This window comes from Carassius auratus, chromosome 5 (assembly GCF_003368295.1).
Source record: "Carassius auratus strain Wakin chromosome 5, ASM336829v1, whole genome shotgun sequence".
Taxonomy (NCBI): domain Eukaryota; kingdom Metazoa; phylum Chordata; class Actinopteri; order Cypriniformes; family Cyprinidae; genus Carassius; species Carassius auratus.
The window spans coordinates 21293305-21320482 of NC_039247.1; the positions used below are offsets into that span (position 1 = coordinate 21293305).

Sequence of the window (27178 nt, forward strand, 5' to 3'; positions counted from 1 at the left end):
GTGTGTTGCAGGCTGCAGGATGTTACGCAACACAAACGTCTTTAGTTACCAATGCTATTGTGGAAATGTCTGTCATGATTCATTTATTCCATGAGCTAATAGTCAAATAACAGGATCAAATGTTAAAATGAGTACTTGGTTGGTTATGTTATGTCAAAATGTGACCATCATATGAGGTTGACCGTGTATATTAAGACCATGTACATGATTTAATTACTACCTATGTGACTTGAATCTTCTTAAAATGTAAGTAGAACTTATTAATAGACATGCCGTTTATTTCTGCATGGGATTAAACTTTTTTTAATAGGGAAAAACAAGATTTAATATGGTGAACAATAATGTGATATTACATTATCACCTTGGCTCACAAAACTTACACTCTTGACCTGAACCTATGCTGTTAACATAGAAGCATTCACAAAGAAATGGTTAGAATAACAACTGGAAGCATATGACTGTTGCCCTAGATATGGCTGTCTGCTCACTTTAATATATTTACGCCAATAGATGAACACACAGTGCTGCTGATCTCTGCTTCCCTGAGGCATGGCAAGTGCTCCTTTAAATATATTTTTGTCAGTGCAATGGTACTGTAAATAGACATTATAAAATATATATTTTTCCTCATTTCTTTGTAACTTTGCCTGCCAAAATGGTTATATGCCAAGTACAGACCCCTGGGGCATTCCCCCTTATCTTTCCTCATTTCAGTGCCAAAGGATTCACCTGTTGAATATAGTGAAAGAAAAGCGCAGTGATCCGAGGTGATTTTTGCACATAGTGTTATTCCAGGCTTTCCTGCTGAAGGTGTTATACACTTTGAAGAGAAAAATCCAAATTTTCCAGCATTTTTTGACACTTCAACCCTGTGGTTGGTTTTAAAGTGTGACATTTAGACAAGAATATAATGTTTGTTTATTTTTTTTTATATTTTTTTTTTCATTTCGTAGTAAATGAGCACACTTAGTATTTCTAAGTATCGACATATATGCATTTCCTGCAATTTTTGGCCCTAGGGGTTAATTATATATTTTTTTTATTAAAAACTTTTAACCAGACTTTAAATCTTAAAATCCACCATAAAGGATTTTAGTTTTATATTCTAAACAATGAAATAATCAAACAAATACATACATGTGCAGTACATATACGGTATGTCAGTATATACGGTGTATATATATATATATATATATATATATATATATATATATATATATATATATATATATATATATATATATATATATATATATATATATATATATATATATATATATATGTGTGTGTGTGTGTGTAAGCATTTCAGTTGATTTATTTATTTTGTACAATGATGTAATTGAAATTGTAGAATTATTTAAGAATAAATATTTTATATGTGTTTTAATTATAATTTAATGATTTGTAATGTAATTGTGTGTCTATATTTATATATATTAATGATTTCCACATCTATTCTTTTACTAGAGCTAGTATAGAACCACTGGTTTGCCGTGAGTGTTGTGAGTAGGTCTTGGTCAGACATGGCTCGCTTCTGTTTCAGCAGACTCTCTATCATGAAATAGTTGCTATTCCACCTTGTTCTCACACCTTGATGAAGGCATTTTGGTTCCATGTTCATATCGAGCTGGATATCTTGCAGTGTGTCTCCCACCTGCAACAGCATCACTCATGCTGCATTGTAAGAGAAGTCCCTCATTTAAAACAAGCTGCATTTTATGAGTAATGCAGCCTAAACTGCGCACTCCCATGATGTCCATTGCTCTTTTTCATGTTGCTGGAATTGTCTCTAAGAATAACGTAGACTTTGCGGAGCATAAGGGGCTCCACGTGGTTTATTAGGAGTCTGAAGCCCTTGTGCCTGAAGCACATGCTGCACCCAGCACAGCCACGCAGTGCGAAAGCCTTCAAGAGCCAACGTATCCATAAACTTTTTTTATCGCCTTGCAGAAATTTGATGTCAGATAGTCCAATTGTCACCGATATCCGATCCAGAATTCTATTCAATATCGATGCCAATTCCCGATACAAATATTAGATCAGAGTATCCCTATATGAAAATAGTATTTATAATTGAGTTGGCCATTTTATTCTAAACATGTTACAAATGATATTTCCACCTATTGTTGGTTCAGAAAAAAAATGCAAATACTTGAAGAAACACTGATTGCTGTTTGTTTGTGTGTGTGTGTGTGTGTGTGTGTCTTTATGTGTTTCATAAAATGTATTCTGACTTCATATATGAACCTTGCAGTTATTATTTTCTCTTCATGCGGTTTGCAGTGGTAGACATGTTTGTACATCTCTGCAGTCTGTCTCTGCCAACAAGCCCTGCTGATAATTTTTTCCTTAGTATACTTGTTTTATTTTGGTGCTTTCTCTCTTTCACTGTCTTGGATGATACAACAGACCTCACAACTAGCATGAAGCCTATGACAGCTCTAACTGCCGACTGTGTTTGTGTCTGTGTGTGTGTGTGTGTGAAGCACTCGCTTCTCCATGGCTGGGTGCCACATCAACTGAGGCCACTCCGTGAGGCTGGTTTAAATGAGAGGGAGAATCTTAGTGTGGCCTTGTTATGGGGTGCCTCCCAGCCAACTGGGCCACATTGGCTTTTACCGCTGGCCTCCGCTCGTCTTTAATGGCTGTTTAGTGATTCGTCCCTCACTGTGTCCTTTTCCTAAGAGGGCCACTTTCTTTTTTAAATAAACTCTTTTGAGGCCAAAGAGCTTGAAGTTGTGCTTTAGGAAGAGAAATCAAAACTCATTATTTATGCAGGACTTCAGGGTGCTCACAGAATGGAGGGGAAAGAGTTGCCACTTTGTCATAATCACATTAGTCTATTCTCTTGTCTAACTTCTCATAGATGCCGATCAAAAGGTGCTACCGTGTAGTTATTTTGATGTTATTTTGATGTTGATCTGTCGTCAGTCAGTCTGTCTGTCTAGTTTTATATTTATTTTTCGTTCTAGCTTGTTATCTGTCTGTCTGTCTAGCTATCTACTTGTATATATATATCTATGAAATCTATCTATGACTTATGTCTTTGACTGATAGCTCGCTGCTTAGCTACCTAGTTATATGATCTAGCTAATTCTGATTTGTCATCCCACACAAAGGGGTATAATAGTAACATTTGAGAAAAAAGATGCATGGAAAGCTTAGTCAGAAATTGTTTGTATTCAGGGTGATCTTGATTCATGCATTGATAAGCATTAATTTTATTCATGATGGATTATAATTTGCACTGCTTTAATTTATATACAAATACTTTTTTTCACCAGAATGTAAATTTTAGTGTCAAATAAACATTGTCAAATTAGAGTGACATTAGTTTTACTGCTGTTACATCTCGTTTGGGATCAGAAATTCACATGCTCAATAGCATTATAGTATCCAGCAGTATGAACGATTACTACGAACAACAAAACAGCTACTCGACAATCTCCAGAGATAAGATCCCTCTCCGTTTGAATGCACTTTAAGACTAACAGGTCTCCATTTTCTCTGAAATCACAACTCCCTTTAGGTTGATCGTTTCCCAAACAGTAGGTAAGCCAAGCTCAACTGGTCCGCCTCTATCAACCCCATGAATAGGTTTCTGGACCCAAACCCTGTTTAGAGTGAGCAAGTAAGGTGATGGGAAAAGACCGGCTTTGCCTCAGGAAAACAGCTTCTCGTTGGCCTTGTGCTCCCTCTCTCTTGATGGATGGCCCTCATAGGTCTTACTCTCACAGAGTGCTGGGTGAGAGTGGACGCTTGGGGTGAGCCTCATTATGGTGGTCTCACACTTACAGGGAGGGGTGTGTCGGAGTGTGTGTGTAAACGAGAAAGAGAAGTGGTAGATGTGAAGTGCAGGAATGACCTTACTTTGTACACTTGGCAAAATATGCATGCAGGTGCAAATGTTAAGTCTCAGGCTATGGCTCCTACTGTATTTTTTGCTGCTCAGGACTGCAGCTGTTTTATTGTGTACACTTATGTTCCTTGTATCCGCACCTGAGCTTTTGTTTCAGATGCACAATGGAGCCTTCTTTATAGCATTACCATCTTTTGCAAATGGTATTAGTTTTGTTCGGTTTTAAAGTCATAACTTTTAACTTGTAGATTATAAAATTCACCCACCCCAATGTAAAAGTAATTATATTTTTTGATTATTTACCTCTGGCTTAATTAATGTACTCAATTCTTCTAAAATACTTCTGGAGTAAAAATAAACCCAGCTGGCCAGCATTTAGAATCGTATTTTGTTAATTAAAAAGGTCTTTAAGATCTAGCTTTGAAAAATTGAGTGAAATCAATTCCCTTTAAACTGGCATAAATTATATTATAAATTATCTGGGTGCATGGCATCATTTGTCTCTATGGAAACCTATGGCTTGGCACATTTGCTTCTACGTTACAAAGTCATTAGATTAATTTTATATAACGGGGGAAATGATTGAACTGCTGAAGGTGCCAATGTTATTCGAGCCTCACCATTTTCATTCTGTAATACAGAAGAATGCATCCTCTTGAAAATCAAACTTTGCTATCATAAAAATAATTTTTAAAGTTTAAGGCTGTTTTCACACCTTAGTTTTATGCAGCCGTATTGTTTTGGAGTCTTAAAGCCAATCACTTGCTCAATATCAACATCAGGATCCATATTGCATGAGCATTTTTTTTTTTTGTGGTGGTGGAGAACAATGACTGACAGAAATGACTATATCTCTCCCATGTTTTTTTGTCGCTTGTCTTCCAGATGATTCATCTACTTTTTCATAATTTCTTCTTTTTTGTGTGTCCGTCTTCAAGTAATATTCCGGATTTATGCTCCGCAGACTGTTTATTACTTCTGAAAATATCCAGACTTGTATAGTTAATACCACTGAAGCAACAACATTAGGTTTCATGAACTATAAAACAGCAACCTCTGAGCAATGAAATGTTCCTTTAAGCGTACACAACATCTGCATGAGTTGAAATAACAGTGGTGCAGAGTCATCACTGCATCATCGCTGTGGGCTGATTAGACAAGAGTTACCTAAAAAAACAGATACATAAGCAGGGACAGCAGCAGTGAGGAGAATGTTTGTGTATATGTATGTGGGTGTGCATGCATTTGTGCACATTTCCAATGTGTTTGTGCATCCATACGTGAAAGCAAAAGAGAGGAGGGACAAAGTGAGGAGACAGGAACTGATGCACAACGGGTTTAAGCAGTGCCAGGGGAAGAAGATTAGGATAGAGGTCACCATGAGGACACCTCAGTATATTAAACAGAAGAACGGGCATGTGTGAGTGAGCCTAAGATCAAAGAGAGCAGTAGTCTTTGAGCCTGCTCAATTACATTCTTGTTTTGATTCTATGTATAATTTTTCTTTCTTTGTGGCATATTTTCCTGAACGAACAAAACAAAGCATTATTTAAATGAAGAAACCATGACCTAAAGTGACAACTCAGCCCTGAATATAGTTTCAGATAACAGTGGATGTTTTGTGTGTATGTGTGTGTGTGTGTGTTTGTGTACTTTTATGCTTATGAGAACAATTTAGCTGCCTATTTACTTTTTGAAATCATTTACAAGTCTCCCATGTGCTCGAAGCCTAGGTCTTATGAATTGCACTATTGAGCTTAGGTGATAATGTAGGCAATGTGAATTTGAATCTGGTTGCAACACACCCTCCTCTTCATTACTTTATTAGCTGTCACTTTCTTTACTGTACCTATGAATAAAAGGGGAAATAGGCCAAAATGTTTTCTCTAATAGACTTCCTTCCTTTCGCACAGAGTGGAGGAATGTGGATTGAAGATTCCATTAAATCCATCTGTGGAAAGCAACATCTGATGCTAATAGAAATTCATGGTTTTGCACACTACATTTATGACATGGCATCAAAATGGAGATCTGACTCTGGCCTGACTGTAGTCATCGTGGTGCTGACCTTGTTAAAGTGTTCCAGGACCTTGTGAATTGATAGAACTGTGCTTTATAGAGCCTCTGTAGCAACAGACCTCCTGCTGGACAATTAGGTTTACTGCACCACAATAAATACAGGAAGAAGGACCAGATGTCCCCGCTTCTCCCAGGACAGTCATGTACATTAGATGCTTTTCAGATGTCCCAGCTTATTGGAAATACGGGACATGTATCCAGGAAAACGGGACATCTGGTTGTCCTAGGAGAACAAACAGAAAACGACTCCCCAATGTAACACACATTACTTCAACTAGAGTGGCCCACTCGTAGATCTATCTTAACAAGAAATGATTAAGTAGACTCCATCATAAAGCTGGCCCCCAAAGAGCCTGTAACACTTCAGGCATTGGAACTGGTGAAAGATAAATGCAAAGAGGCTTTCCAAGCACCTTTATTAAGAAAGAAATGCTTGATTATCGAGATGAGGCAACAGCAAAGCCTACTGAAAGTTTCATAGAGCATCTGTGCTGTAAGAAGTGATTTATTTAAGAGGAAAAGCATGTACGAGTGAGAAATACAAGAGAAAGTGTGGGAGAGCTGGAAGGAAGAAAGAGATTGGGCAATGGTGGGTGGTGAAAGATAGTGGTCTGAATGTAATAACTATTGATGTGTGGTATGAAGTGGAATGGAAAGAGAGACCAAGAGTGAAAGATATGCCTGCTCTCACAGTCGAGATGTGCCGATTTGTTGCATTTGTCATGAGGAGTTAATGAGAAAAGGCTCTTGTGTTGGTGCTGTATGAACACACACCTCAGCTGGTTTGACATCCTGTTATAGAGGTCTGAATAGTTTGGCAAGCGATGAGTGGTGGAGAAATATGAATGTATTATCACATGCAAACATATGTACAGTTTCAGTTAAACTTATTATACTATTAAACCAACTGTAACAGGCAAGTGAGATGGGTCAATAAAAAACGAAAAAATCTATATAAATGCGGTTCTGTCACGTTACACCTAGAGAAGGAGTGAGGAGACGCTAGAGAATGCTTCAAATATTGCATTTAATCATCAACAGGCATACACAGGAACTAAAAAGACATTTTTAACAGCAGACAGAGAACTCAACACAGGGAACATTATTTAAACACATGACAAAAATGGGACACACCTGGGAACAAATGAACTAATTAATGACACACAGCTGGAACCAAATGAACTAAACGGGGAACACCTGGAACTAATATAAATGAGGACAGGAAACATGACCAAATAAGGAAAACCCGGAACAAGCATGTGACTGGTTCATGCATACGAATATTTGAATATAACTACTATGAGGATCATCGTGTCTGAATAAACCAATTAAAATTAAATTGTGCATTTCGCAACACTTTAAAATTGAAATGTTCGATGAGCGGCGCTAAAGGTTCAACGCTATCTCACGACCAATTCATACTTATTTTACGAGGTGGCTTATTCGTACGAATTTGTACGACCTCATTCGTATGATTTTATACAACCCCAGTGACGGTTAGGTTTAGGGGCAGGGTTAGGTGTAGGTCATTCGTACAAATTCATACGAATTGTGAAAATCGTAAAATATGTACGAATTGCTGTGAGATCGGGTTGAAAAGTTAGTGCTCTATAATAGTAATGTGCCACTTACAATCAAATCTAATCAATAGTGTTAACAAAGGCAAACTTGAGATATAAACACATTTGCTGAAGCCATCATGTCATTTTAGCTTACTTAACTAAGTCTTTGAGTTCCTTGAGTGCAAGGAAATGCAAAAATGTGTCTTTAATAATGACTAATCATTATTTTTGTGAAAAAGAAACAAAAGTTGTTGGTGTATCACTGCCAGTTACTTGTTCATTTCAGCTAAAATGCTTATTAATATTTGCATGACAATGTTGTAAAATGTCCTATAGTGTGATTCCCCAAAAAAAACATAATGATATTAATAAGTCTGGATTTTAGTTTTTCCTGTGTAGTCCTTGCCAGAATCACATTTTAAAATTCACGTTACACTTTTATCCATTCCTTACACCTTTATTTTCCTCTTTCTCTCTCTCTCAGACAGTCTTTCCAAGCTTTCCAGCAAACCCCTGTGGCAAACATTGCTGCAAATTTGCCAAGTTCACATGCAAATTAGATTTGGGCAAACAGTTTGCCTCAAATGGATTTCACATTAACAATTGGTTTACCTTAAACATTTTTGCAAGGTCACATGCTCATAATCCTTTTTTTTTTTGTCTATTGTAATTATGAGAGAAAAGGTTTTGTTTCATAAAGTGGTCAATACAGGGCTCTCAAAAGCCTCTGTTTCCATCACTCATTCTCGGTTGTCTGTTGCTTTTTCATCTGTCCTGTTAAAGTCTTGGTTATCTTATTGTTTTTGACACCGATTCAGTGTTGAAAAGCAAATGATATTTGGTTGATCTTCAGAAGCACTCAGCCTGACATTTATCCTCCCATCAAATGAATTTATGGCAGTCTCTCTGTTTTGAAAGTTAGGCCAGAGAAAGAGAGAAATGAGAGATGAAAGTGGGATTCTTGTGAAAATGTTTGCAAGTGTAGATGAAAAATCCTTTAGAACTCGTACAAAGCTCAGATCTGATTAGTACTTAATCTCAGTGTGCATTCTCCTGTGGTTTCCACTGGCTTCAGATCCGTCCCTGCATGCCATGCATCCAGACAGGCTGATTCTGTGACTATTGGTGATCTTTCCTTCTCATGGAATGAGTCTAAAAAACTGGGGTTTTGTCCTACCACATGTACTTCTACGCTAAATGTGAGTACATGTTTCATAATATATTTTTATGGTGACCAGTCCCTGTTTTAACTTCTAACTACAGTTTTCTATTACTTTATTTATTTATTTGTTTTGTTTTTTGTTTGTTTGTTTGTTTGTTTTTCAATAGATGACATTGCAGGAATGGAAAGTGTTTAATTGCTGATGCAAGTTACTGATACTTTCCATCTCTTTCAGCAAATCAGCTTGCAGTATATTTGAATACATAAAACAATTGTTGTTAATGGTTATTAGGAGTAAATAGTTTGCACATTCGAATATGCCACAAATAAAAAACACAAAACTCAAGGCAATAACTTACCTTTATTATACATTAATATCAATTGATAATATACATTGATATTTTAACTATAAGATAATAATTAGCAAGTGATTTATAACTGCTTTATTACTGTATACTTGTTATAAAGTGTTATCAAATCTTTGGATATTTTTTAAGTATATTTCATTGTTCGTTGCAGATGAAGGTTATGTTTATGAATATCCCACAAATATTTCACTTTGACTTCCTGTGTGTCCCACTGTCATGCCAAATCCTAACCGGGTTATGTGTTAGATTTTGAATTGTGTAAGAAATGATGTACAACATGATATTGAATCAGGCCAATCGTAAGTATTATGCCAAGCTATCAGGCTAATTGCTTAGTGCTATTCTAAGCTATCTAATCGTAACCTTGCTAAATGTAAACATAAAGAAAAAAATTTTTACTTTGTAGATATAGGCCTGGTCTAGACTAAGCCAGGACTAGGCAAAAGTTCAGTTAGGACATTTAAAGGGTTAGTTCATTCAATAATCAAAATTATGTCATTAATAACTCACCCTCATGTCATTCAAAACCAGTGAGACATCCGTTTATCTTCGGAACACAGTTTAGGATATTTTAGATTTAGTCCGAGAGCTCTCAGTCCCTCCATTGAAACTGTGGGCACTGTATACTGTCCATGACCAGAAAGGTTAGAAAAACATAATAAAAGTAGTCCATATGAAATCACTCAAACAGTACACTGACTGAACTGCTGTGAAGAGAGAACTGAAGATGAACACCGAGCCGAGCTAAATAATGACTTGTTCATGAGTCAAGAACCTGTTGCATTGGTTTTCGGATCACCAGTAGTTCTTTCGGACAGTTCGATTCAACAAACCGGTTGAAGAAAACGGTTCACCGGTTCTTTTGCGTTCAACGTAATGTCGTCATTGGCGATGATTGCCCTTGATTCAAGCCTTCGGTTTTCCTGGGCTCACAAAATTAGCACAGAATCAGTTCAGAATCAATCTCCAAAAGAATCAATTTGGTTCAGACGCTTTGTGTGTCGGTCTGCTTCATGCTGAATCACACATGCGCAATATCATCAGCTCCTCGGTTCACGAATCGGACACGTCTGACGGAAACGTGAATGAGTCAATGTTTTGTTCAGTATCTGGCTCGGCTCGGTGTTCATCTTCAGTTCTCTCTTCACAGCAGTTCAGTCAGTGTACTGTTTGAGTTCATGAATTACTCCGGGTTATTGGTTTGTTTTAACTCAGAGGGAGTGTCAGACACATTAAAAAAGTTAACATCTTAAGTCATCTGTGGATTAATGCGTATTAGAGAAGTGATTACAGTTTAAAACGATTCAGTTCGATTTGGTGAACTGGTTCAAGAAGATCCGGTTACATCGAATGATTCATTCACGAACAGCATATCACAAACTGCTTTGTTTTGAACTCGCTCAAAACAGACACGGAAGAGAAGACAATGCTGAATAAAGTCGTAGTTTTTGCTATTTTTGGACCAAAATGTATTTTCGATGCTTCCAAATATTCTAACTGACCCTCTGATGTCACATGGACTACTTTGATGATGTTTTTCTTACCTTTCTGGTCATGGACAGTAGACCGTACACACAGCTTCAATGGAGGGACTGAGAGCTCTCGGACTAAATCTAAAATATCTTAAACTGTGTTCCGAAGATAAAAGGAGGTCTCACTGGTTTGGAACGATATGAGGGTGACTTATTAATTACATAATTTTGATTATTAACTAACCCTTTAAGTAATTATTAACGTGCCTCAGAAAAAACTTACTCAAGGGCACCTCAGTCGTGGTATTGACGTGGTAATGGGGCTGCAGTGGCTCAGTGGTTCATGTTGGTTGTCTACAAACCAGAAGGTTGGTGGTTCAATCCCCGGCTCCACCTGACCAAGTGTCGAGGTGTCCTTGAGCAAGACGCCTAACCCCAGCTGCTCCCGACGAGCTGGATGGCGCCTTGCATGGCTGACACCGCAGTCGGTGTATGAATGGGTGTATGAATGGGTGTGTGAATGGGTGAATGTGAGGCAAATTGTAAAGCGCTTTGGAGTGGCCAATGAAATGTCAGCTGCCTGACGAGAGGTGCTGAGGGTACGAGGGTGATTTTCCTGTTCTTTGCAGCAGTTGGCAGGACTGAGTTCCGCTTGCCTTATCAAATAAATTGGAGAGCTGCTTTCTTTTCCCCCTTTTGCCTCGGCAGAAAAGGTTTTGGCTCACCCGAGGGTCTTCCGCTCATGTCTGCTACTGATGGGAAAACTACTTAGAATAATTGTGTTCCAGGCAGGAGGATTGCAAACCACTGCACGGCTCTCTCTCGCTCTGTTCTACACTGTTGCTCAGTCTCTCTCTCTCTCTCTCTCCCGCTCTCTCTCTCTCTCTCTTTGGTTCCTTTATTGTTCTGGCTCATTCTCTTCATTTCTTGGTCCTTCTCTCTGAGAACATTGAGAACACAGGATCTTCCCAGCTTTCAGCAGGAGGAGAGGAGAGGGGCTGGTTGAGTCTCTGCTTCACCCCGTATCAAAGCTTATTATGTTATATCATGGTGACATGAATGATTTATTATTTTGATTAGAATGGCCAGAGTTCAATCATTTTTATTATATTATACATTTAATATATATATTTTTTTTGCATTAGGACATTACTTTCATGGCAATTAAGTACAAATCCCACCATGGAATAATGTGAAATCAATAAACATGTATTATATTAATTATAAAGTAACTATGCATTAGGGTATTGTTTGTTGTACTATAGTACATTTAATTTATGCAGATAATAATATTCTATTTTCATGTATTTTAAAGTGTAATTTATTCCTGTGGCAAAGCTGAATTTTCATCAAACGTTTTATCATTCAGAAATCCATCAGAAAGCATTTATTTGAGACAATTTTTTTTTTGTTGTAACAATGTATTTGTAGTGTGTGTGTGTGTGTGTGTGTGTGTGTGAACTTAATTTTATATATATATAATTTTTCTTCTTAATGACTGACCCAAAGCTTTTTAATGGTATTGTGGACCATGTGAACCACTTTGCTCTGAATATTTGACTTTCCTCCGTTGATGAATTGTCATCTTTGTGCAAATCCGTGCTGGCAGGTTCAGCCCTGTCTCACTCCGTTCTAAATCTTCTTCTGAAGTGACAGAGAAATCATTCCCTTCCTCTCGGTAACCTCTTTCTGTCTCTCTCTCACGTTGTCATTTTTCATTGTGCTTAGTTTAATAGCATTTTGAATAGTGGCAGATCTTAGTACTCTGATTTGTGCAAATCTGCCTTTTATAGATCCTTCCTAGTCAATAGTACGGAAGAGATCACACACAGAGAATGAGTCGGATCATTTAAGCTATTGATGGTTGTGTCAAATGGCCAGTCTGATGAGCATAGTCAGATGAATTCAGTCTTATATGTGGGAGTATGTGAATAAGCATATTAGCTAGCTATAACAGAAATACATAGGAAATAGATGGATAAATAGATTTACACCTAGACAAACTCAAAGGTATTGCATGTTTAAGAAGGTGAAATGTAGTTGCTAGTATTTTTATAATGGTGAGCTAGTGAGCATATGGAACACTTTTTATGGAACAGATGTAATGTGGCGCTAAATGTAAAGCAGAACTTGTATACATGCAATAATATGGTCTAAAAAAATGACTGATCCAAGACACAGTTGGCCAGTTTTAGGTAGATAGAACTAATGCTGTTTGACATGGATGTGGTTTTGATTTTTTTGCAGTTCACAAGAGTGATAAAAATGCAACTTGACCTTTAGATGTTGGTGTGTATTTAAGAAATTTTTATTGTCTGTTTAAATGAGGAAGGTTTTTCACATATATGTGCCACTTGAAGATGTCATCTTAATATTTAAAGGAAACGGTTCTAGTGACATGCATTAATCTTTGTGTGTTGTGACTTCATTGTGTTTGCCTGCAGACCTCCAGCGATCATTTATTCATGTCAAGTGGCCCTTTCTCTAGTGGAACTAATGGAAAGACCCAGTTCTACAAATGGGTGGAAAAAAATATTTTCCGGCCAGATTTAGACATTGAAGAGAGGGGCAGTTTTTTGCAGTAATACAGAGAAAGAGGGAGTGAGTGCCTAATGCCTTGGAGACATGCATCTGGTGACATTTCTCATCCTGCTTGTTTATGGGGTTTTTTATGGTAATTTTTATGGTAAGAGACTACAGGGAAGGCTAGAGTTATTCATCACTGCTTGTGTTTTCCACTGCTGCTATAGGCAACTTTGCTGTCTGGTCATTGTTCTAGAAAGAGAAAGTCAAATCATAGTTTCCAGTGCAGTGAACACATCCTAGATCAGCCCTATAAACGTATGTGTTTTTTTTTTTTTTTTTTAATGTACAGACTGTACAGATTTCTCTTGAAACATCGCACAGCGGACACTTGGAGTTCTTTGAAGGGTGTAATGCCTGCTGTTTCATACTGCATGTGCACATTTGATATATGAAGCAATGTCATTGCCACTTTTTTGGATTTGAATAATAAAATGGCAGTGAAGTACTTTCAAGACTATTGTGGCAGATAGTTTTGTCTCTGGTTTTATAACATTTGCATATTGTGTCTCCATGTGATTTGTTTAAAAATACTTGAAATATAAACAGCATACGTGTCTGTTCAAAATTTGTTTTTGAAAAAAGTTGTTTAAGGCCAGCAAGGCTGTATTTTTTTTATGAAAATAACAGTAAGACAGTGGAATGTAATATTGTGAAATATCCTTACAGTTTAAAATAGCTGTTTTCATATTTTAACATTTCTTATATTTATGTGAAGGCAAAGCTGAATTTTCAGCATCATTACTCCAGTATTCAGTGTCACATGATCCTTCAGAAATCATTCTAATATGCTGATTTTCTGCTCAAGAATAATTTATTGGGGTCGTGGGCCTAGTGGTTAGAGAGTTTGATTCCTAACCGTAGGGATGTGGGTTTGAATCTCAGGCCGGCAATACCACGACTGAGGTGCCCTTGAGTAAGACACCGAACCCCCAAATGCTCCTCGGGCGCCGCAGCATAAATGGCTGCCCACTGCTCCGGCTGTGTGTACACAGTGTGTGTGTGTTCACTGGTGTGTGTGTGCACTTTGGATGAAGAGCACAAATTCTGATTATGGGTCACCATACATGGCTGAATGTCACGTCACTTTACACTTTTCTTATTATTATCAATATTGAAAACAGTTGTGTTTTTATGGAAACCATGAGAGATTCATGCAATGCTTTAACACATTAAGACTTGGAATATGTGTATTAAATAATACATATTATAAAATAAATAAATAAATAAAATAAAATAAAATAAATAAAGTCCATTCACTTAATAATGGCCTTATGGAAGGGAAGATACTTGTTGCTCACATTCATTTGTAAAATTGTACCGTGCATTTTTGTTTGTTTGTTTGTTTGTTTTAAGAGCAGGCACTGTGGTAACTTGCTTTTGTGTGTATTGACATATGCACTAAACATACTTTCAAGTGCTGATTCATTTCTTTGAAAAAGTTCCAGCTATTGAAATTTAGTAGTAAATGGCCTGAAGACGTAAGACATTTGTTAAATTTGACGGTTGAGTGTGGATTACTGCTAATTAATGTGGACAATGTAAGGCTTTTAAGATAAAATAATTGAGCGCTATGCTTAATAAATTGAATAATCTAATTGTTGCATGGTACTTTCTATCATCACACAAAAAGGATGAGGTTGCCTGCCAGTCATCTACATTTCCAGCTCTTTGCTGTGTAATGTGAAGAGCTACATCCCAAATCTGTTATTATCACTTTTATCTATATGATATTGTGTTTGATTTGAAAACAAGTAAGGCTTTGCTGTAAGATCTGCTTTTTTACTTATATTAATATTTATAAAAGTGCAGTATGATCATGAATACTGTGCTTGATGGAGGATCTGAGGGGGTGAGATAAGGCTCTGTTGACTGAGTTGATGAAATGGGTGACTGTTGCTTCTGTTATTGGTCATGGTCTGTTCCTCAAAGCAGATCCCGCTTTTTATCAGGTAAGTGCAATTCGAAGCAGCGGTTCAAAGAGAAAGGGACTGAGTTTTTGAGGATAACTTGTCTGAGGTTAATCCTGGAGATGGTTTCTGCTATCAATGAATGTTCCGTCATGTTGTGAGTGTTTGGTCAACCATTTACTGAGGTTCCTATAAGCTTCTAAATCACTGTATAACAGCTGTCTTCCAGAAGTTTCTTAAGTCCTAAGCGATAGAGTGAGTAAGCCTTATTAACTATTCATTAATTAGCTTTAGGCTGTTTAACGTTCTAATTGTTTGTAGCGGCCCATTAATAGACAAAACAAAGTTGGTAAATTATTTACATACAATCAGTATTTCATTCCAAAATTGCTTACATTCCACAAAATTTACAAAGAAACTGCAAGTGACACTTAGTTAAATTTTGACGTAGATAATAATTAAGTTTTCATAATGTTTTCTCGTAAAATGCCATCTCGTAAAATGAAAACGTTCAAAAATCTTACATAATATTGTATAGGCATTAATATAGAATTAATCTGATGTGCAGTGATAACGGTCTATATGTACAGCTGCTTCAAATTTGGCTCATCCAATTGTATTATTTTACCAGCATGATTAATAATGTGAGAAACATGATGTAATTTTCTAAACTTTTTTTTTCTTTTCGTTTGATATAAAACTAATTAACACTCATGAAATCGTAATCTCCCTATTTTAATGGTTTCTAAATTCTCTCTCTCTCTGTCTCTTTTCTGGTTTTGCTTTTTTCTTTCTCATCTTGTCTATTCATCATCTCACGTCTCGCATGTGTGCTGTGAAATATCTCCATAGCATTGCACCATTGCACCTGTATGACTCTTTGGTGCAGCCAGACCTCAAAGCGGTTGATTTTCACTGGTGTTCTAGGTAGATATCAGAGAATAGGAACTCAGATAGTGCTCAGTAATCCAGAGGTCTTGTGTCACTCCATTCATTCAAGGTGTTAAGCAGTACATGTATGCTCACAGAACAGCAGCAGCTTACATCTATTGAAACATAAGCTGCTGGAAACCCAGCACAACTCTGCTGTTTGAAGTTATGGCTTCTCTGAGAGAGCGGGGGTGTGTTCCACAGGGATTTTATCATCGGAAACTGGTTTCGGATCAGAGAAAAGGCTGATGTTTTTGAATTTTAATGGACAGAGGGGAAATGTATGATGAGTATGAGCTTTAGTGTGCATAAATTGGTGTGCAGAAGATGCATTTTTAGATGTACGGTCTCAGAGGTCATAATGAAGGTGCAAAAGCCATGTGTGATATAGGAAATAGGATTCGTTTTGCAGCACAGATTTATAGTCCCTCTATAAATGAATTTTTAAAGGAGTGAATTTATATTACATCAATCCTGCAAGCACTGGACATGGTTTATCTTTTGTTGTTGTTGGTTGTTTGTTTAATTGTTTTATTTAATTTGTGTTTTGTTATTTGTTTTGTTTTGATTTATGTTTGGTGTCTGTTTTGTTTTAATATTTTCAATTTGATTTCGTCTTCTACTGTTTTTTTGTTTTGTTTTGTTTTGATTTGATTTGATTTGATTTGATTTGATTTGTTTTGTTTTGTTTTGTTTGCTGCCAGACCATGCACATTGGTTTGTGTATTTTGGAAGCAAAATTAAACATTTAAGGCCTGTTCACACCCACACATGATTTGTCTGTTCAGACCAATGGAGAGAAAAAAAAGTTACAATTATGGAATGTAAACGTTTATGCCAGAACAGAAGCATCAACACATGTTACTTTAAATTAAAATGTTTATTTTTCTTATATTTCACACTGAGCATTTCTCTTAGTGTGAACAGGCCTTTAGGAATGTGTGGCATAGCATTTAAAACTTGTTATATGATATTCAAGATATTGAAGGGTTAAAACTGAGTCTTTGGGTATTCTATTGTGTCTGTTATTTTCTGAACACTTAAATGCATAACTATCTTGTTAGACTCCAGCCATATATTTTTCTTTAAACCTCTCTGTGTCTCTTTCACAGGGTTAAAGCAAAGAAAGGTGTGAACCTTCTTAGCACTAAGTCGAGGAGTAACCAGTGGAAGGTTGAATGGGATGTGCAGTCCGGAGCCAAACACTCCATTGCAACCGTGGAAGCCAGTAAGATCAAAGGAGTCCCTGGGTAAGTCAGCTTCCCACTTTTTGTACACTGATCTAGGAACAGCTTCCCAGATGGGAAACTAAGCAGTGTGTAGTGAATGGCAATCTGGTTGCAGATCAGCAATAAAAAGAGAATCTAAACTTTCATGTTTGAATCATAGTATTCACCCACTCAAACATCTGCTAGTTAATCCAAATAACATTCAGCTAAAAAGAATGTCGTCTGTTCAGATAAGGCCTTTGTTTAAGGATGTTAATGTCTAATTGGAGAGGCTTAGATTCAATGAAACATTTGTACTCATATTAATTAGTACTTCCTGTGTGTTCTTTCATGCTAAATTATTATTGCAGGGCTTTATGACAGAACCAGCTCATTAAAGTCTGAATTCAAAAATTGAGAATTGAACAGGATTCCTATTGTAACCATAAAATAAAATATTAAAGTCAACCTGAACTGATCTGTGTGTGTGTGTGTGTGTGTGTGACAAGTTCATGTCACTCACCTCCAACCTTACAATTTGTCTCTATGCATGCTACCAGGAAAATTGTACATTTACAGGAGTACCTCCTGCCCTTCCTGGCAGACAGTATATTCTGACAGGTGCCACAGTATGCATGTTTCATCAGTTTTATATACATATATATGCTTCATTTATTTGATAGAAAATACAGTAAAAACAGTAAAATTATGACTTCTGAAATATACAAATATGGACATACAACATCTACAAATGGAAGTACTGACGTACAGCTTTAGCAATATAAAGATCTTTTTGAATCCTTTATATTTAAAATATTTTTTTTCTATTATACAGATATTTTACATTTTAGATGCTGTCAATACAATAATGTAACAATAATTTCAGTGTTTCTGCAAATCTGAAAAAAAAAAAAAAAACATATCATAACAGCTGTCACCACCTTGATACAGTGTGGTTACAAAAAAATACAATAAAAAATAAAAAGCACATGCTTTTTTAAATTGTCATTTTATATATATATATATATATATATATATATATATATATATATATATATATATATATATATATATATATATATATATATATGTGTATATATATATATATATATATATATATATATATATATATATATATATATTAGACATCAAAGTACAAAACACATCTCTCATTTCCCAACCAATTTATTGTACTGTCTGACACAGAAATGACTCCTTTTATATGGAATTTAAGTGGCAAAGTTTGAAAGTTTGGCCATAAAAACATATCACAGTTGATTTATGTGCAGCACATTTCAACAGTCTCTGACATGTTGTCAAGTGCCATACCATACTATAGTGGGATGTTGCTTGTTATTTTTAATGCGAGTTTAAACAGCTTTGGACATTTCACCACAACTAACAAAATGTACTCCTTGTTTTTAAGACTATTTCACAATTGAGCTCATCTTTTAGTTTTTTTTTTTTTTAAATATATGTCTAGATGTGGCTGGTGGCTTTTTGTATCACAACAAAAATAATGCCTGTATGAGCTTGTTTGTCTGGGAAGATTAATCATTTTTAGTAAGTTGATGCCATTTGCTCATATGGATTTTCTGTTAACGTGGCTCATTCTGTCCACAGACTGCAGCTCTCTTCTTAGACTTGCAAATTTCTTTGCATACGCTGCCCATATTCTTTCACCATCTATCTTTTCTAACGGTTTTAATGAGTGACTCCACTGCTAGGAGCAAACATTGCGCATATGGTTTAGGGCTGGCCTTGGAGGCAAAGCCAGCGTTATTTGTCAAGCCTCATCATTCCATTAGTGAATTTTCAATTAGAGATTTAGTTTCTGGCACAGTCACACCAATACTTTTCTCCTTATGTTTCTCCACTCTAGAGTTAAGCAAGCCTAAAATGACTCTAAATGCAGGGCGTTTTGAAAGCTGCCTCCTGTTCTGGCAGTGGTTTAATGACTGATTGTTAGCTAAACTCTTCTTTGGCCTCCTCTCCTGTTGTGCTGGACAATCAATTCTCAGCAATGGCTAAATAATAAAGGCAATATTAACTTTGTTAATGCAGTGTCCAATGAATGGACATCAAGAAAGCAAACACGTTTGATACAGATTGATCCCCATCCGCCTTAAAATATTTCCATCCAAACAAAAGGAAAAGTAATAAAACTTTTATTAGGAAAGTCACACTTAATGTCCTTGTAGTTTTAATTGGCTACATCGATTGAAAATTATCCAATTAGTGACAAAACAGTATCTCCTCACATAGGGGCTTTGCAAACCATATAGCTGACCAATGTAGTATACTAGTGTAGTGTAGTGTGGGCTGGACTGCTAAACAACCAGCACTTGATTTTTAGCAAAGAATGCAAACAGGATGTGAAAATGCATTGCAGTGGCCTAAGAAATGTAGATACTTAATCCTCACTTAAAATATATGTATATCATTGCCATACATATCAAAATATAAAACAAGTGCACATTGTTTTTTAAAGGGGACATCAGAAGCAAAATTCACTTTTACATTGTCTTAGCAGTGTGCAGACACAACCACCCTACAATGATAAAATTCCCCAAAAAACTAAACAGCCTCAATAATCAAGCCGTTTTGATTTTATGAGCAATATGACGTGGGTCACTGTGAACAGAGCTCATTTTGACAAGGTGAAAAGGGTTTTACACTGAGGAACTTTAAACAGAGTATGTTGCAGATATTTAATGAAGACCCTAATGAATCATACCACTTTGGGCATCCAAAGTCCCCTTTAATAGACAGAAATAACACATATATTTTGCTAAATCAATGATTTTTTTCATTATTTTTGAATGCATTTATTTTCTTATTCTCAGTATTTTTTTGGAAAGTGTGATACAATATTTTCAGGATTCTTTGATGAAGCATGAAAACTGCATTCAGTTGAAATCTTTTGTAATTTGAAATCTTTTTTAACATTAATTATTTTACTGTCATTTTTGACTAAATGAAATCGTCTTATATGGCTTATAAAGTATTTAAATATGTTTTGAGAGAAAAAAAAGTTCAATTCAATTTAATGTTTATATTATTTTAATTATTTTGATTAATTTAATGTCATATATAAAACTATAATAAGCTACGATTTTCCTTATTCCTCACAAGTTGTTGTTGTTGATTTTGCAGCTCTGACACATTAATTACCCCCCACAGATAACATTTTGATATCCCTGCAGCATTTCTCCACAAGCGCACGCACTCCCAGCAAGGGAATTTATTTTTGGGCCGCTCTCTCTGTGTGTTATCAGCACATCTACCTGTAGAACAGGAGTCTCAGATAAAGGAAATAATCCTTGATGAGTGTGCATGAGATCAATAGACAGAGCTCATTTAGCCTGTCACTATCCATTACGGAGGTTTCCTGCAAAGGCTCTGAAGATACTATTTGCCAGGCACAGTTGCCGTCGCTTTTCATGTCGCCAATTTAGTTCCAGTATGTTGCTGAACTGTTGTGCTCAGCTGTTTTTATAATTGTGTTTGTGTTCATTTCACCAGTGCGATTGAAATCAAAGAATATGTGCAGAATTTTTGCTTTTATATTAAAGGTGATGTGTACTTTTTCCTATGTTGCAATAATGATAATAATAATAATTAGGGCCGGGACTCGATTAAAAAAACTAATCTAATTAATTAGAGGCTTTGTAATTAATGCATTTTAATCGCATATAAATATTTGACCTGAGAACAGTGAGAAGTAATTTTTTTTCACATGGATTTATAGTATACCATTGAATAATGACAGAATACATAAGCTTAAGCAACAAAATATTGTTTATTTTTGTTCAACCAAGTCTAGCAGACCAGTGCAATTTTTGCCATGAAGTTTAGCAATAGCATATTTAGAAACAATTTAGAAATAGTACATTTCAGAAATTCAGGAAGTTTATAGGTGCTGGAACCTTCTGTAAAGTGTTTTTTTTTTTTTTTTTTTTAAGTAAAACACAATACTGTCAATTACATTCAGAACATTGGAAACACTGACTATTAGAAAACATCTCTCTATTGCTTCAGAGGCCATAACATACTAAGTCCAACTCTCAATAACCTTGGCCAAAACAATAAAGAGTTCAACATAAACTGTTGCACCAACAAAATAATATATAGTTCTACCAGAAAGACTCGGGAGATAGAGGAATGTACGAAGCATACATTTATTGACAGCTCAGCGAGCACAATTATAAATTTCTTTGGCGGAAGGCCCCGTCCATGGTTCGTAATCCGAGGGTAGCGAATCTGCATTTCCTGCCTGAAGACGAAGGCAGGGGCGCAGCAGACCCCCCCTGGAAGGTAAGGACAGGACCATCCTGGTGGTGGTGGGGAGGGTGGAGGTTGTTGTCGCGTTGGCATCTGCGAACTCAAACATGTGTAAGTACGATCTTTTATACAGGAGTATAAAGACGTGATTGGATAATGATGAAGGTAATTAGTGACGAAGTGATTGAGTCTTCCTGGCAGAACTTAGGCTAAAGCTTCCATTTCAACATAAAGTGTAAAGTCCACGCTAGCTGCTATATGTTTTGTGTTGAGGTGATACTTGAGGCTCGATGTGCTGTGGTGATATGCGAACGCTAGTTGGTGCATAGTCATCCAGTGAGAAACGTTCTGCGGTGCAAAAATAAGTTATTAAAAATGCGGGAATTTTTTTTTCTGTAATTAATTAATCTTAGTTAACGCGTTATTTTTTTGTAATTAATTAATCTCAATTAACGCGTTAAAGTCCCGGCCCTAATAATAATACATTTTATTTATACAGTACTTTTCCCTATCCCAGCTTAATATGCTAAGACAACTATAAGCCATTTATAGGTGGATTCACCTGAAAAGTAACAACACTTCTCAGTGACCTATGAAACATTGCTCTGTTTGTTAGTAAAGCCCAGCACACCTATATTGGTTGGCTCAACTAAAAGAGAGAGTTTGGGGCAGGAATTCCTGTTTGTCCAAAAAATGGAGGACACGGAAAACGTTCAGAAAAATCTGTTTGAAAACAGGTTTGGTGGCCATAGAATTTACACCTTAGAAGTTTTGTTTCATGCTATTTGAAAGACGTCCAATATTCCCACCAAAGATGCATTTATTTGATAGTTATACAGGTAAAACAGTAATATTGAGAATATCTTCACACATATCTAATGCCTATGCAATAATAATGCTGTTTGTACATGTATATGTTATTTTGGTCGTATATATAATTTATATACACATACAGTATGTTTCGCTCAGTCTCGTGTTTGCGATTGTTTTGTTAGATTTGTAATTTGTAAATCCATTTTTAGCCCTTGTAATCCAGTCGCAAACAACAGATGGGTCTTGCCCGGCCCTCTGATTGGTTAATTTGCTGATTTTTTTCAATATATAATACCTACTACATGACAGAACATCTGTTTTTGTTGATGGCCAGCGTGTTAAACCATTTAAGATTTAAATATATACCTAACCCTAATTAGACTCTTCTAAATGAGCTTAATGGATAAATCTGGTGGATAACCGGTATTTTTAACATCCTTGTTTTTGATCAATTTAGTGTGCTCACTGTCACATGATCTTCTTGAATCTCTTCAGGGACATGGCTGCCAGTATCGAAATTATGCAGCTGGACTTTGAGATGGAGAACTTCACCAGCCAATCAGTCACCAGAAGAATCAACTGGAATATTGATTACCGGGGCCAGAATCCAGCCTCGGATGCAGAGAAGGTGGTCACAGAGCTGACGGTGGTGCAGAAGGACATTCAAGCCATCATTCCACTTTCAATGGTAAGAAGGTCTTCCTGTCTGTCACCTAGGGTCATAGAGTTTGAGAAATGAGATTGAACTTTGTCTATTTTAAATGTAACTGAACTTGTCAAATCAGTAGATCACAACAATAAGCGCCCAGTTTTTCAGCAGCCTTGGTTCTGGAATTATTTATTCCTTTCATTTTTTTTAATGACTTCTTAATGAACAGTTTAAGCCATAAGTCATAAAATGTTTCTCAACACAATTAATTAGACTTTTTTTTAAAAACGGACTTTGTAATAATTAAAATGAAAGTTTTAAAACTACCCTTATTTGACAATTGATCATTTCTATTACATTTAAAATTAATATATTAAATATATTTAGAACTGTATTATTAAATTATATTAAATATCCTGACATGTAATTTTGTCATCACATATGTGCAATTAAAAAAAGATGTAAATGGCATACACGTTTCAATAGAAATTAAAGTATATTTTAAAGTATATTTTTACATTATCCTTTAAGATAAGTCAGGAAAAAGACTGATGCTCTATTTTCACTGTTGGGTATTTTTAAGGTAATAGGTCTCTGGAAGGTGCTAGAAATGCTTTCTCATACCTAATCACTACATAAGCACAAAACTGCATTATTCACCAATCAGAATTAATATATAATATATAATTTTAGCATTCAATAATGTCCTTACAGCCAACTTGGACATCTTTGCACCCATAAAAACACGTAATGTTTCATTTGCACAGTCAGCCCCTGGTATAATGGTGACTTGCGTATACAGAAGGCTGTGTGTCGGAAATTAGAGCGAAAATGGCGTCACTCTGGTTTAAATGTGTTCCACCAGGCATGGAAAGTTTGCTTGTCAAACTACATAGTAGCCATTGAAACTGCAAGATCTGCCTATTTCTCAAACATTATTGATAATAATCAAAGCAATCCCAGGAAGCTTTTTCATACAATTAACAGTCTGCTTAAAGCAGATGGTGTCAGTTCTATGACTTTATGTGACGGGCTGTGTAATGAGTTTCTCAAATCTTTCAGTGAAAAAATTTGCAATATTCGCACAAATATCCATTCCTTGCAGTCTGCAGATCTACCAGTTAATACTCCTAGATTCTCTGGCATTCCTTTATCCAAATTTACTTTATTACAACCTGAGATGCTCTTCAACCAGGTTTCTGGTATGAAAGCTACCACTTGCATACTTGGTCCCATGCCTGGTAGCCTGTTTAAATCCTGTTTTGGTCCTTTATGTCCCTCAGTTCTTGCTATAATAAATGACTCTTTGTCAACTGGGGAGGTGCCAGCAGCACTTAAAACTGCTGCGGTTACACCCGTTTTAAAAAAGCAAAACCCTGATGTGAAAAATCTGTCAAATTATCGCCCAATCTCAAATCTATAATTTCTGTCTAAAATCTTGGAGGGTGTGGTTGCAGCTCAATTAAACAAACACTTAATTGATAATAAACTATTTGAGCAACATCAATCAGGTTTTCGAAAAATTACACAGCACTGAGACTGCGTTGGTGAAAGTCGCTAATGACTTACTAATTGCCTCCGACTCCAGCTCCACGTCCATTTTCATTCTCTTGGATCTCAGTTCAGCCTTCGACACTATTGACCATGCCCTACTTCTTAATCACCTCGAACATGTATTTGGCTTGTCAGAGACTGTTCTTGACTGGTTCAAGTCCTATTTCACTGACCGTAGTCAATTTGTTTTTATGGGTGGTTATAGGTCCAAGGTTGGTTCTGTTCATATGGGTGTTCCACAAGGTTCAGTCTTGGGTCCTCTACTCTTTAGTATGTACATCTTTCCACTTGGTCAATTACTACAATCTCTAAACCTTAACTATCACTTTTATGCTGATGATACACAGATTTATATCCATACTAGACCGGGTCAGCAAGTGAACGTTGGGCATCTTTCTAATTGTATTGCTGAGATAAAGATTTGGATGTCCAATAATTTTCTGTCTCTAAACGCCTCAAAAACAGAAGTCATGCTCCTTGGATCTCCACATCAACTGCGAAAGGTTGGGTCTCCTACTCTGTCTGTTGATGGCGTTGCACTGGAGTTTAAGTACAAATTAAAGAATTTGGGTGTCATATTTGAAGCCACACTGTCATTTGAGCCTTTTGTCCAGAATACAGTTAAGACATCATTTTATCACCTCAGAAATATAGCCCGGCTACGTCCTATGTTATCCTTTTTGGTAGCTGAGAAGTTGATTAACTCTTTTCGCGCATTGACTACTGCAATGGTCTTCTAGCTGGGGTATCTAAATCATCACTGGATAAATTGCAATATCTTCAAAATTCAGCTGCTAGAGTATTATCTGGGGTCAAGACCAGGGACCATATAACTCCAGACTTGGAGTCCCTGCACTGGCTACCTGTTAGGTACCATATTGATTTTAAAATCCTTATGTTGGCCTATAAATCTCTACACAATCTGGCACCTGAGTATTTGACTGACTTATTAATCCCCTACACACCACGTCGCAATCTGCGTTCCTCTCAGAGTGGTCTATTGGTTGTTCCGAAGACACGGCTTCATACGTGGGGTGACCGAGTATTCTCTGTCTATCATCCTAAGCTCTGGAATTCTCTCCCGGCCGACATCAGGGAAGCAAATTCATTAGTGACTTTTAAATCTCTTCTTAAAACATTTTATTTTAGGATTGCTTTTACATGAACTTGATTTTATGCGTTTATTTTCTTGTATGTAAAGTGCTTTGAGAAAGCTACTTTTAAAGGCGCTATACAAAATAAATATATTATTATTATTATTATTATTATTATTATTATTATTATTATTATTATTGTTGGTTAGGACAAATTGTCCTCTCTCATTATATGTATGTTTAAACTCTAGTATAAATCAGTACACGGGGACCAGGTGCAGCAGAAAATAAATTTTGCTCCATGTAGAGACGCTGCTTTGACCTATCCTCCATCCCTCCCTGAAACCTATTGGTGTGTTTCAAATACCTTATGCAGGCAGAATATAGCAGTTCAAATAAAAAGAAGTGTATACAAAACAAGATAGTCATGAGGGAAATACTGAAAACTGCGGCAGAGCAAGAGCCAAGGCTTCAATTTTTCACAATCTCCCTTCATGCAAATACATACAAAGAATCCAAGAACAGATATACATTCAGTTCCTAAACCTAGTGAGCTGCTTCCATAGGCAGCATTTTAAGGCATCATACGTGGGCTCCAGTATTTCAAACTAAATTATAAGGTGGCACCACATTTATTCTTTACAAAGAAGGCAATTCCAGAATGTACTGTGACGAACTGCAAAAATAAATCAAAAACTGTGAGAAAAATCTTTTAATTAAATTTATAATTCATTAAATACTGAAAAGAGTTGATAAAATTAGCTTTATGTTTTATTTAAAAAAGATTGTGTCGTTCCTTGGTTTATTGAAATCAATTGAGTCCAGGTTTGATATTTATTATTACATTTTTGGGGTACATTTTTGGCTATGTAGATCATTCTAAATCAGTCATTATGAGGGTCTATATCAGTGAGGACACTGCCAGAGAGGTTTTGGAACAAAGCTCAAGTGTTAGACGCATAAGTGTTCAATAGCTGGAAAATATGTGATGTACACAATATGCCATGTGTTTATGTGGGATTTATGCATGCAAATGCTTAAGAGGTCTGTTCGGCATTTGTAAGAAGGAATCAATCAGTAAGGCTCATATAAGAGGTGTTTATAGACAGAACCTAAATGTTGTATGCCACGTGCATGAAATGAATCCTGCACTGATTTAGGCCAGCAAATCTCACTTCATACACCCACAGACATGTTCACGTTCAGAGCATCTAATGAGTACCCCACATATAGAGCAGACGAACATATGCAGATACCACACCATGCATATACATACATAATAAGCAACACACATGAATGTCTTTAGAGTTCTGAATAATCACAAATATAAATCCCTGGATACAAAGCAGAGTGTGAGATAGAGGATGTATATGCTGTACAGAATATATAGAATCCATGGAAATAATATTATATTACAGGTGCATCTTAATAAATTAGAATGTTGTGGAAAAGTTCATTTATTTCAGTAATTCAACTCAAATTGTTAAACTCGTGTATTAAATACATTCATAGCACACAGACTGAAGTAGTTTGGTTCTTTTAATTGTGATGATTTTGGCTCACATTTAACAAAAACCCACCAATACACTATCTCAACAAATTAGAATAATTCATAAGACCAATAAAAAATTCTGGAAAGTATGTTCCCTTA

At 36.2% G+C, this 27178-nt stretch overlaps 1 protein-coding gene across 1 annotated transcript in view; it reads left to right on the top strand.

Moving 5' to 3' along the window:
* Window positions 1-27178, top strand: part of LOC113080975 (transmembrane protein 132E) — a 70452-nt gene that overhangs the window by 14892 nt on the left and 28382 nt on the right. Inside the window, exons 3-4 of the mRNA XM_026253051.1 lie at window positions 17038-17175; window positions 22726-22918. Of these exons, the coding sequence (XP_026108836.1) occupies window positions 17038-17175; window positions 22726-22918 (331 nt within the window). The remainder of the gene's footprint in view (window positions 1-17037; window positions 17176-22725; window positions 22919-27178) is intronic.